This window comes from Gekko japonicus, unplaced genomic scaffold, assembly GCF_001447785.1.
Source record: "Gekko japonicus isolate JY-2015 unplaced genomic scaffold, Gekko_japonicus_V1.1 scaffold1690, whole genome shotgun sequence".
Taxonomy (NCBI): Eukaryota; Metazoa; Chordata; class Lepidosauria; order Squamata; family Gekkonidae; genus Gekko; species Gekko japonicus.
This window is the reverse complement of record NW_015159763.1, coordinates 304,202-316,720: the sequence shown is the minus strand read 5'-3', so window position 1 is coordinate 316,720 and position 12,519 is coordinate 304,202. Positions and strand designations below refer to the sequence as shown.

The following is a 12,519-nucleotide window of genomic DNA, read 5'->3' as shown; positions in this document are numbered from 1 at the left end:
GGGGGGGGGGCTGACTCTCACAGTGGGTGGAGTCTGTCACCAAAAGCTAGACAGCTGACTGGCTGAGGGATGTCCCGTGAACCAGGACGTTCTGTGGGACCAGAGGGAAGCAGTTCTTCTAGGAGCTTTGAGCAGGTATTTAACGCTTCCCAACTCTGGGCCAAGGAGGGCAGTAGAGTAATTGGGAGAAGGACCAGTAGGACAAAGAAAGACGCTGGGAGGTCCGTCCTGTGGTGGTTCAGGGGTCAGGATAAAAAAAGGGACAGAATACAGAAAGGCAAAAATGAAAGAACCCTTTCCCCTCAGTACTGTAACCATTAGGGAGAAAATATCGTTGTCGCAAGTGATCCTTCTGTTAATATTTTTCTACATCATAAAACAAAAACAAGATAGAATGGAAGAATCAGTTAAGAGATGGATTCTGTACATGCCGATGCATGCAGTTTCTCCCTGGTTTCTATGGACTTTATGGTTGCCAGCAGTGTTCCCTCTAAGCCCACAAGTGGGGGGGGGGCTGATTCTCACAGTGGGTGGAGTCTGTCACCAAAAGCTAGACAGCTGACTGGCTGAGGGATGTCCCGTGAACCAGGACATTCTGTGGGACCAGAGGGAAGCAGTTCTTCTAGGAGCTTTGAGCAGGTATTTAACGCTTCCCAACTCTGGGCCAAGGAGGGCAGTAGAGTAATTGGGAGAAGGAACAGTAGGACAAAGAAAGATGCTGGGAGGTCCGTCCTGTGGTGGTTGAGGGGTCAGGATTGAAAAAGGGACAGAATACAGAAAGGCGAAAATGAAAGCACCCTTTCCCCTCAGTACTGTAACCATTAGGGAGAAAATATCGTTGTCGCAAGTGATCCTTCTGTTAATATTTTTCTACATCATAAAATTAATAACATGTTAAAACAAAAACAAGATAGAATGGAAGAATTAGTTAAGAGATGGATTCTGTACATGCTGATGCATGCAGTTTCTCCCCGGTTTCTATGGACTTTATGGTTACCAGCAGTGTTCCCTGTAAGCTAAGTTAGTGTGAGCCAGCTCACAGTTTTTTAGCCTCTGGCTCAAACATTTTTGTCTTCGCTCAGGAAGGATGTGGCTCCAGGGCAAACTAATTTAAGCAGTAGCCAAATCGCTCGCTCACAACTTTAATGCCAGGAGCTCACAACTTAGAGGGAACATTGGTTGCCAAGTCTCTTTGTTCCTCCAGCAGGGGGATTTGGGGGGTGTTCCAGGGGTGAGCAGGGACGCAGTGTGATGTCCCCGATGCGATGACATCACCCAGAAGTAACGTCATTGTGTCGGGGGGGCGTCACACAGGGACACTCTGGTATTCGGGCAAAACTGTGGTTTTTTTCACCCTCAAAACCATAGAGTTTGCCCAAATACCAGAGCGTCCCGTGCGACCCCCCCCACATGATGATGTCACTTCCGGGTGATGTCATTGCATCGAGAACATCATGCAGTGACACCCCCGTTTAGGGGAGGGGCTTCCCCCACCTGCCAGCTGGTCTGCGGCGGAGTGCAGCCCCCAAAACCAGGGGGTCCCCTGCCCGAACCCGGAGGCTGGCAACCATAGTGGACTTGCCCATGTTTTCTGCAATGGAATGCTGTAACGGGAACAGCAAAAGGCCGGGGGGGGGGTAGAGAACCACCCCGAGAAGCAAGTCAGGAACGTGGAAGGTGGAGCAGCTAAACAAAAGGATAAGATGCATCTATTTATTACAAAATACAAAATCTGGGAAAGACTGAAGGTCAAAGAAGACGGGGACAGCAAAGGATGAGATGGTTGGACAGTGTCATCGATGCAACGAACATGAAGTTGAGCACACTCCGGAGTTAGGCGGAAGACAGGAGGGCCTGGCGTGATGTGGTCCATGGGGTCGCGAAGAGTCGGACTCGACTGTGTGACTGAACAACAACAACAAGATTTATTACAAAGTGCACAGCGGATATAGATTAAAAGCAAAAGAGGCAAAGATTTTTTAAAATGTGGATGTAACGCGATACCCACTACCTCGTGGTTTTTAATCTTTGTTTTTAATCGACATTTACTGTGCACTTTGTAGTAACTAGATGTTATCTTATCCCTTTGTTTAGTTGCTCAAACTTCTAGGTCCCTGATGTCATGCTGCAAACACCACGGAGTCAAGTTGTTTTTAGTGGAAGAGCGGGATAGACTTTTCGCTGGGCCTTCATTGACGAAGAAGAAGAAGAGTAGGGTTCCCCCCCCTCACTTTTCTCTGCCCTAAGGAGTCTCACAATCGCCTTTTCCCTTCCTCTCCCCGCAAGTGGCACCTTGTGAGGTCAGTGGGGCTGAGAGTGTTCAGAGAGGACTGTGACTGGGCCCAAGGTCACCCAGCGGGCTTCATGTGGAGGAGGAGTGGGGAATCAAACCCAGTTCTGCAGATTAGAGTTGGCCGTTCGTAACCACCCTGGCCCTCACAGGATAGATCCCTTGACTCCATCAGATTGGACTCAAGCTGGGAACTTGGTCGGTGGAAATGCCGTGCTGACGTTTGCCTTCGTTTCTGCATGAACATGTTCTAAGGAGTTTTACTCATTGGCTTTAAGCCAGCGGGAAAAGTATCCTGAGCTTCCCACTGGTATAATTGCCCTGTAAACTGATAGAGCCTAGGATTTTTAAATTAAAACATGTTAAATGAAGCCATTATGGTAATTTTAGAACTCCCTGTATTGTTTAAATCCGTAAGGCATCAGAGCAAAGTATAATTTGGGGAGCGTTTTGGTGCTTTTACTCGGATGTCGATTCAGGTGATGAATTCATTCGCGAGACAAGTTGCAATTGATTATTTTTTAAAAAAATGAAAACAAGAGTCTGGGATCCAGAGGTGCCCAGAGGTCACGCCATCCATTCTGGGGAAACCCTCTTCTCGTAACTGCAGCTGTGTATCGGGAGAGGTTGCGTTTCCAGTGGAGGCGGAACAACAGTTTGGATGAGCCGACTGCCACTTTTAACGTGCCCGGGCTGAGCTTCAGCTTTCGAAATGGGTTTGAGAGCCATGCCTACACGGTTCTGGCTTTACATTCATATTTGGAAGTGTAGGTCTCTCCATCCTCATAGGCAAGACAGAAATGGACCACAGAAGGTTCAGAAGCAGGCCTACTGAAAGTGTAAGATATGTGACCAAGGGTATAACATATAAGACCGCGTGGAGCTGTTTTATACCGAACCAGATCATGACTCCATCTGTCTATTCTGCTGGGCAGCAGGCCTTTCCCAAAATGCATTCCCAGCACACGAGCTCTTTAAACTTGAGATGCCAGGGATGGGACTTTGGGCCTCCGGCATACAAACCAAGTGTCCTGCCACAGAGCCAAGAATGATTCTTAGTTTTCCTAAGCTGGTGAATAACTTCAGAGCTTCCTGAGAGCCAGTTTGGTGTAGTGGTTAGGAGCGCGGACTCTGATCTGGGAGAACCAGGTTTGATTCCCCACTCCTTCACATGCAGCCGCTGGTGTGACCTTGGGTCAGTCACAAGTTCTCTCAGAGCTGTTCTGGAAACAACAGTTCTCAAAAAATCTCTCTCAGCCCTACCAGTCTGGTGTAGTGGTTAAGTGCACGGACTCTAATCTGGGAGAACCGGGTTTGATTTCCCCACTCCTCCACCTGCAGCTGCTGGATGACCTTGGGCAAGCCATGGTTCTGTCAGAGCTGTTCTGTCAAGGGCAGTTCTCGAAAGAGCTCTCTCAGCCCCGCCTACCTCCCAGGGTGTCTGTTGTGGGGAGGGGCGGGAAAAGAGTTTGTAAGCCGCTCTGAGACTCCCAAGTGAAGGGTGGGGTATAAATCCAATCGCCTCCTCCTCCTCCTCTTCTTCTTCAACTTCTGCATTCAAACTAAAAATGATTCTGACAGTAGTAATGATATTTATCTGTTCTCTCCCTCCCTCCCAGAGTGCCTACCGCATGTTTACAAACAATACGTGTCTGAAGCACATGATCACCAAAGTCCGACGGGATACCCACCACTTTGAGCGCTATCAGCACAACCGCGATTTGGTGGGCTTTCTGAACATGTTCGCCAACAAGCAGCTGGAGTTGCCGAGGGGCTGGGAAATGAAGCACGATCATCAGGGCAAGGTAAGGAAGCTGAACGAAGGGCTGTGATGATGAATGTGCAGTGACCACAATCGAAATAGTCATCTAAATAATATCTGCATCACCCTGACCTGGATATCCCAGGCCAGCCTGATCTCATCAGAGCTTGGAAGCTAAGCAGGGTTAGCCCGGGTTAGTAATTGGATGGGAGACCACCAAGGAAGTCCAGGGTGGCTACACAGAGGCAGGCAAGTGCAGACCCACCTCCGAATATCTCTTGCCTTGACCTGGGTGGGCCAAGCTGCCTCAGACTCATTGGATCATAAGAGAAGCCAGGGTTGGATCAGGCCAAAGGCCCATCCAGTCCAACACTCTTGTCAGACAGTGTCCAGAAATACCAGGTGCCACCAGGAGGTCCAGCAGTGAGGCCAGGACACTAGAAGCCCTCCCACTGTTGACCCCCCCACCAAGCACCAAGAATACAGAGCATCCCTTGCCCCAGACATGCGAACATAAGAGAAGCCATGTTGGATCAGGCCAATGGCCCATCCAGTCCAACACTCTTGTCAGACAGTGGCCAGAAATACCAGGGGCCACCAGGAGGTCCACCAGTGGGGCCAGGACACTAGAAGCCCTCCCACTGTTGCCCCCTTCCCAAGCACCAAGAAGACAGAGCATCCCTTGCCCCAGACCGAGAGTTCCTATCTATCCCTTGTGGCTAAGAGCCACTGATGGACCTCTGCTCCATATGTTTATCTAACTCCCTCTTGAAGCCGTCCATGCTTGTAGCCGCCGCCACCTCCTGTGGCAGTGAATTCCACGTGTTAATCCCTCCTTGGGTGAAGAAGGACTTCCTTTTATCCGTTCTAACCCGACTGCTCAGCCATTTCATGGAGTGCCCATGAGTTCTTGTACTGTGGGAAAGGGAGAAAAGTACCTTTCTCGACCTGCTCTATCCCGTGCATAGTCTTATGAACCTTGATCATGTCACCCTCTCAGCCGTCGTTTCTCCAAGCTAAAGAGCCCCAAGCGCTTTAATCTTTCTTCCTAGGGAAAGTGTTCCAACCCTTTTATCATTCTAGTTGCACTTTTCCCAATACTCTCATATCCTTTCTGAGGTGTGGTGACCAGAACTGTACACGGTATTCCAAAAGAGGTCGCACCCAGGGCCGGCTCACCCGCTAGGCGAACTAGGCATTCGCCTAGAGCGTGAGTCGGCCCTTAGGGTGCCAAACTGCTCTCCAGCAGGGCGCTGTCTCGCCCCTCAGCCCCCCTCCCCGCTCCGGCCGATGTCGGCGTGGGCTCACACCATTAGCAGGCGACGCCTCCTCTTCGCCCCACTGCCCCGCGCCTGGGATGGAGCAGCTGCGGTGGTGGAGGAGGGCCGGGGAGCTGCGCTTTCTCTCAGGGCGCTGTCTCGCTGCTCAGCCCCACTCCCCGCTCTGGCCGATGTTGGTGCGGGCTCGCACCATTGACGGGCGGCACCGCCTCCTTGCCCCACTGCCCCATGCCCCGGGATGTTACGGGGTGGTTTGGCGAGGAGGTGCCGCCGCCCGCCGACGGTGTGAGCTTGCGCCAACGTCGGCTGGAGTGGGGGGGGGGCCCCTGAGCCCATTGATTTGTACAGGGGCATTATGATCTTCGAAACTAAGCAGGGTCAGCCCTGGTTCTTACTTGGATGGGAGACCTCCAAGGAAGTCCAGAGGCAGGATGCAGAGGCAGGCAATGGCAGACCACCTCTGAACGTCTTTTGCCCTGTCCTGAATGGCCCAGGCTAGGCCAGTCTCATCGGATCTCGGAAGCGAAGCAGGGTCGGCCCTGGTTAGTACTTGGATGGGAGACCTCATCCCCGAGACATCTACCTTGAAAGGAACAGTGGCGACAATCTTGTTAATATTTTCACTAGTCCATGCTCTGAGAAGTCCGTTCTCTTGTCAGTTGTCAGAACTGTTGTCTTTAAAACTCTGAAAAGGAGCCACTGCTCAGAATTCGGTGGGGCAGAATCTCATATTTTCCTTGGGGGACAATATTCAGCCACTTAGGTATACAGAACCTTGGAGCAGGACAGAGATATATAAGAGCAAACATTTCCAAAGGCCAGTCCTGTGTGTGCTGTAAGTGTGAACATAAGAACATAAGAGAAGCCATGTTGGGTCAGGCCAATGGCCCACCCAGTCCAACACTTTGTTTCACACAGTGTCCAAAACCCACGGGCCCTCAGGAGGTCCACCAGTGGGGCCAGAACTCCAGAAGCCCTCCCACCATTGCCCCCCAAGCACCTAGAATACAGAGCATCACTTGCCCCAGACATAAGAACGTAAGAGATGCCGTGTTGGATCAGGCCAATGGCCTATCCAGTCCAAAACTCTGTGTCACACAGTGGCCAAAACCCAGGGGCAATCCAGAGGTCCATCAGTGAGACCAGACCTCCAGACGCCTTCCCAGTGTTGCCCCCAAGAACCAAGAATACATAGCATGACTGCCCCAGACATAAGAACATAAGAGAAGCCATGTTGGGTCAGGCCAACGGCCCATCCAGTCCAACACTTTGTGTCACACAGTGCTCAAAACCCAGGGACCCTCAGGACATCCACCAGCAGGGCTAGAACTCCAGACGCCCTCCCACTGTTGCCCCCAAGAACCAAGAATACACAGCATCACTGCCCCAGACATTACATAAGAGAAGCCATGTTGGGTCAGGTCCCGTGTTCCCTCTAAGCTGAGTTAGTGTGAGCTAGTTCACATTTTTTTAGCCTCCGGCTCACAATTTTTTGTCTTAGCTCAGGCAGGATGGCTCCAGAGCGGACTAACTTATGCAGCAGCCAAATCGTTTGCTCACAACTTTAATGCCAGCGGCTCACAGAGTAGAATTTTTGCTCACAAGACTCCACAGCTTAGATGGAACATTGGGTCCAGCACTCTGTGGCACACAGGGGCCAAAATCCAGGTGCCGTCAGGAGGTCTGCCAGTGGGGCCAGAACTCCAGAAGCCCTCCCACCGTTGCCCCCCAAGCACCACGAAGACAGAGCATCACTGCCCCAGACAGAGTGTTCCATCTATACCTTGTGGCTAACATCCACTGATGGACCTCTGCTCCATATTTCTATCCAGAGCATGGAGTAGAATTGACTTATAACACCTTTCCACCCTACCTGTGTGGGAGTTCTGCCTCTACTGATGTGCCCTGAATTGGCTTATACTTTAAAAAAATAATAATGGAAGGTGTGTCTTCACAAAATAGCTATTTCACGCTTCCCACGAGAGAGTTGCACAAGAAAAATGAAACGGCATCCGAAGAGGTCCTCCTGCCCACTCGGGAGGTTTGCAGTGCTGGAAGCGTGAGAAGGACTACTGTGCTGTAAAGCCAGTCGAATCCGACTCTAGGGTTGCGGTGCTCATCTCCGTTTCAAAGCTGAAGAGCCAGCGCTGTCCGAAGACGTTTCCGTGGTCATGTGGCCGGCATGACTAAACACCAAGGCGCACGGAACGCTGTTCCCTTCCCACTGAAGTGGTCCCTATTTATCTACTCGCAATTTCTTGCTTTCAAACTGCTAGGTTGGTAGGAGCTGGAACTAGAGACGGGAACTCACTCCGTCATGCGGCACACTCGGGACTCGAACTGCTGAACTACCGACCTTCCACAGCCTGCAGTTCAGTGTCTTAAACACTTGAGCCACCGCAGCTCCTGTAGCACCTGCTGTGCTGTAGCGCTGTGCAAACTTTTCTATTGCTTGTGCAATAGACGGTATTTCCTAACATTCAGGTTTTTTTGGGGGGGAGGGGCATATAACAACACCTATAACATCCTTTCAAGCTTCCTGTGACAAGTCAAAAGCGGTTTGAAATTCAGTCTCGTCTTCCACAATCCTTTCCCGAGGCAGAGAGATTATCTGTTCCGATCGAGCTGTAATTGTGGGCAGCATATCACAAGGATCAAGGCAGTGACCCTGAAGCCACATCCTGAATCCACACGGAAAGGTTATCTATTTAGGGAATTTGTATGCTACCTGTCCAGAGAAAGGGCCGCGGTGGCTCAGAGGTTAAGACGCTGAGCTGCCGACTGGAAGGTCGGTCGTTCGGCAGTTCGAGACCCGAGTGCCGCGCGACGGAGTCAGCTCCCGTCTCTGGCCCCAGCTCCTGCCAACCTAGCAGTTCGAAAACAAGAAATTGCAAGTAGATAAATAGGTAGCGCTGCGGTGGGAAGGGAACAGCGTTCCGTGCGCCTTGGCGTCTAGTCATGCCGGCCACATGACCACGGAGAAGTCTTCGGACAGCGCTGGCTCTTCGGCTTGGAAATGGAGATGAGCACCGCAACGGGTTTGACTGGCTTTCGAGCAAGGGAAACCTTTTTACCTTTCCAGAGAAATTCTCTGTGTGTTCTGCCAGCTCAGGATGGTCTCAATGAGCTTCACAGTGCAAAGGAGGGACGTTGTATGCAGGTGGGCCTTTGTATCTGCAGCGTGCGCCGAATGCTACACATAAATGTAATTTTCTCTACACTCTACAACAAAGTTTGAGTCCAGTGGCACATTTAAAACCAACAACATTTTATACTGGGTATAAGCTTTTGTGTGCACGTACAAGTGTACCTGGAGCTGCGGTGGCTCAAGTGGTTAAGACGCTGAACTGCAGGCTGTGGAAGGTCGGCAGTTCCAGCAGTTTGAGACCCGAGTGTGCCGCATGACGGAGTGAGCTCCCGTCTCTGGCTCCAGCTCCTGCCAACCTAGCAGTTCGAAAGCAAGAAATTGCAAGTAGATAAATAGGGACCACTTCGGTGGGAAGGTCACAGCGTTCCGTGCGCCTTGGTGTTTAGTCATGCCGGCCACATGACCACGGGAACGTCTTTGGACAGCGCTGGCTCTTCGGCTTTGAAACGGAGATGAGCACCGCAACCCTAGAGTCAGACTCGACTGGCTTTCGAGCAAGGGAACCCTTACCTTTATCTTTACAAGTGTACCTGCACGCGAAAGCTTATAGCCAGAATTTTGTTGGCCTTAAAAGGTTCCGCTGGACTCGAACTTTGTTCGGCCGCTTCAGATCGACACAGCCACCCACCCGAATCTATCCAGTGGGGTCAGTTTGCATATTTTCAACATCTCACGTGGTATGCCTAGATTATTTCCATTTTATAACTGTTATTGTTTAGCAAAAACTGTGGGACGTGACAATTTAATGATACAGAAGTAATATCATGCCATGAAAGAAATGAGGTATCACAGCCATATCCTGCTGTTGTACACCTTATGCTATCATATACTATGACCGATTTCGCACATGGTACTTGCCTTTGGTTCCATGCAGGGTAGTTTGCCCCGGATCGTTCTAATGGATTTCCCCTTAAAGCTTTTGGTGCGCGGCTGTTTTCCGCTGCTTCCCATTTCCGCTTTTTTCACCCTCCTAGCCCTTCCCATGTATCCGCCCCCTTTTTTAAAAGAAACACGACAAGGAGCGGCAGATGAGCGTGGCGGGCGAGTGGGTGTGAAAAAAGGGGGTGAAAAAAGGGGTGGGTGCGTTTTGGCTTCTCCGCGAGGCAACAGGAAACTTCTGGGAAATCAAGGATCGAGGTGACGCGGGGCAAATCGGGGGAAGACGCGGGGCAAAAGGCGGCCGTGGGTCTAATGGTGTGAAATTGACCAAAACAAGCGCGGGGGGGGGAGCAGAAGATCGAGCGCGGGACAAAGGCTTATGTGAAATCGGTCTATCTTATCCTTCACATATTATCATATTTCATATGCTAGTATCTGACAGAGGGAGCTTTGACTCTCAAAAACTGAAACCCCGAAAATCTTGTTGGCCTGCTGGGCTCGGATCTAGACGTCCTACTAACAGTTTTGCATACGAACGGTGCACGTTGTCACCCCTATTAAAGATTGGTGCAAGGACCCCTTTACAGTCTTTGGGCAGGATTCTGCAGGTGGAAAAATTGAAGAAGAGGAGGAAGAGATTGGATTTATACCTCGCCCTTCCCTCGGAGCCTCGGAGCGGCTTACAAACTCCTTTCCCTTCCCCTCCCCACAACAGACACCCTGGGAGGTGGGCGGGCCTGAGGGAGCTTTGACAGAAACTGCCCTTGAGAGAACACCTCTGAAAGAACTTGTTAACTAACCCAAGGTCACACCAGCAGCTGCGAGCGGAGGAGTGGGGGAATCAAACCCGGTTCTCCCAGTTTAGAGTCCGCGCACTTAACCACTGCCCCAGACTCCCCACAGAGCACAGTTTTCCTACCTCCCCCCTTCCTACAGCAGCCTGAAACGACCCTCTCCAACCAGTGCTCCCTTTAAGCTGTGGAGTCTTGTGAGGAAAAATTCTACTTTGGGAGCTACTGGCATTAAAGTTGTGAGGGAGCGATTTGGCTGCTGCATAAATCAGTTTGCCCTGGAGCCATCCTCCCTGAGCTAAGACAAATATCTGTGAGCTGGAGGCTAAAAAACTGTGAGCTAGCTCACACTAACTCGGCTTAGAGGAAACACTGTCCCCAATCCTGTTCCTGGGCTACTGAAGTCATGTCAGGCTGCCGCTATACAGGGAAAACATTGGTGTGCAGGCAAAAGGCTGTGAGCCCACAGAAACGTGGGCTCTACGTGGGAAAATGAGGTAGATCCAAGTCGTAATCTGTTTTAATTTTTTTTTCTTCAGGATATTTAAGGTGAGAAAGAAAGCATGCGTTTTGGCCCATATAAAATTAAAATCACCACCCTTAGCAAATCAGTTTTGTTCTGCTTCAGTTCTAGGACTGTAAACAAATACGAATAATTAGCTTTATGGGTTCCGAAATGTGTGTATAAACAATACGGGCCCACCCGGTAATACTAATCCACTTTGATGTGGAACATTATCACAAGCACCATCTGTCATCATTATTTAATAATTTTGATGTGCAAAGGTTTTACCTGGTTTGACTTGTCTGAACAGGCCAGGCAAGGAAGAAGACTTTCACAGCGCAAGGGAAATGGGGAACGCCAGTTTGGTGTAGTGGTTAGGAGCGCGGACTCTAATCTGGGAGAACCAGGTTTGATGATGATGATGATGATGATGATGAAGAAGAAGAAGAAGAAGAAGAAGAAGAAGAAGAAGAAGAAGAGATTGGATTTATACCCCACCCTTCACTACCCGAAGGAGTCTCAGAGCGGTTTACAATCTCCTTTCCTTTCCCTTCCCTGCATCAGACACCCTGTGAGGTAGGTGGGGCTCAGAGAGCTCTTTTGAGAACTGCTCTTGAGATTACAGCTCCAAGAGAACTTGTGACTGGCCCAAAGTCACACCAGCAGCTGCATGTGGAGGAGTGGGGAATGAAACCCAGTTCTCCCTGATTAGAGTCCTCAATCTTAACCACATTCCCCACTCCTCCACCTGCAGCTGATGGTGTGACCTTGCCTCCTGTGCAGTGTTGGTTGGGGACATTCACTTCTGACTAGTGTCTGGAAAATGAGGTAGAAATGTGCAAGCTGTTCATCCCCGCTTTAGATAATAAAAGCAAAACTAAATTAACTTAATGTCTATTCTGATTAATTAATTAATTATGATACGGCATTGTGTGTAGAATAGCCAGGAGATCCTAAGATTGCCTGGCAGCCAGAAGTTCTACTTCTTTTAGCGTTCTGCACCCACTAGGTGGCAAGCTAGACTTGTTTTAAAGGCAAGAGACATTTCAGAGGTGGTTTGCCATTGCCTGCCTCTGTGTTGCAGCCCTGGTATTTCTTGGAGGTCTCTCATCCAAGTTCTAACCAAGGCCGACCCTGCTTGCCTTTCGAGATCTGATGAGACTGATTTAAATCACTAGTCAGTAAGACTCGATTTAAATCATGGTTTTTTACATAAAGTCTCATTCTTGCTGGCCTTAAGGTTTAATTTTAGTATAATAATATTTCAGGTTAGTTTAGCTATATCGGAAAATGAATAATTGGTTACTTACCAGTTGAAATAGATTTTTCCTCAAAAAGCATTTTATTGAAAAAATTCAATTTTTTAAATTTTTTTTAAAAAAAACATTGATGATACATAGTTAACTGAGATAGAGCAAGGGTTTATGGAAGCAGGATTCTATGTGGTAGTTTGCCAGGTACCCCCAGGATTGGCGGGGTAGGGAGGGGAATTTACCAGTTTGGTAAGTGCACAGACTCTAATCTGGGAGAACCAGGTTTGATTCCCCGCTCCTCCACTTGCAGCTGCTGGATGAACTTGGGCAAGCCATAGTTCTGTCCAGGGGTCATTTCGTAGAAAAAAAGGTGGAGGAGCTCATTAGCATAACTCATTAGCATAACTTATTTGCATATGCCACACCCCCTGACATCACCGGAAGTTTGTCAGAAGGCAACACCCACCACTCAGGCTCCACTGGGCTGTTTTGGATTGCTAGCTATGGGGGGGTGGGACGCGCAGATCTGCCCTCACAGAGGAGGGAGAGCTTGTACCTGAATAAAACTTGGTCTTAAAGGTGCTACTGGACTGTTTTGGATTGCTAGCTAT

General features: G+C 49.8%; 1 protein-coding gene across 1 annotated transcript in view; it reads left to right on the top strand.

Annotated features, from left to right (window-relative positions):
- HECW2 (HECT, C2 and WW domain containing E3 ubiquitin protein ligase 2) overlaps positions 1–12,519 on the top strand; it is a 207,840-nt gene that overhangs the window by 95,859 nt on the left and 99,462 nt on the right. Inside the window, 1 exon segment of the mRNA XM_015406124.1 lies at positions 3,910–4,095. Within this exon segment, the coding sequence (XP_015261610.1) occupies positions 3,910–4,095 (186 nt within the window).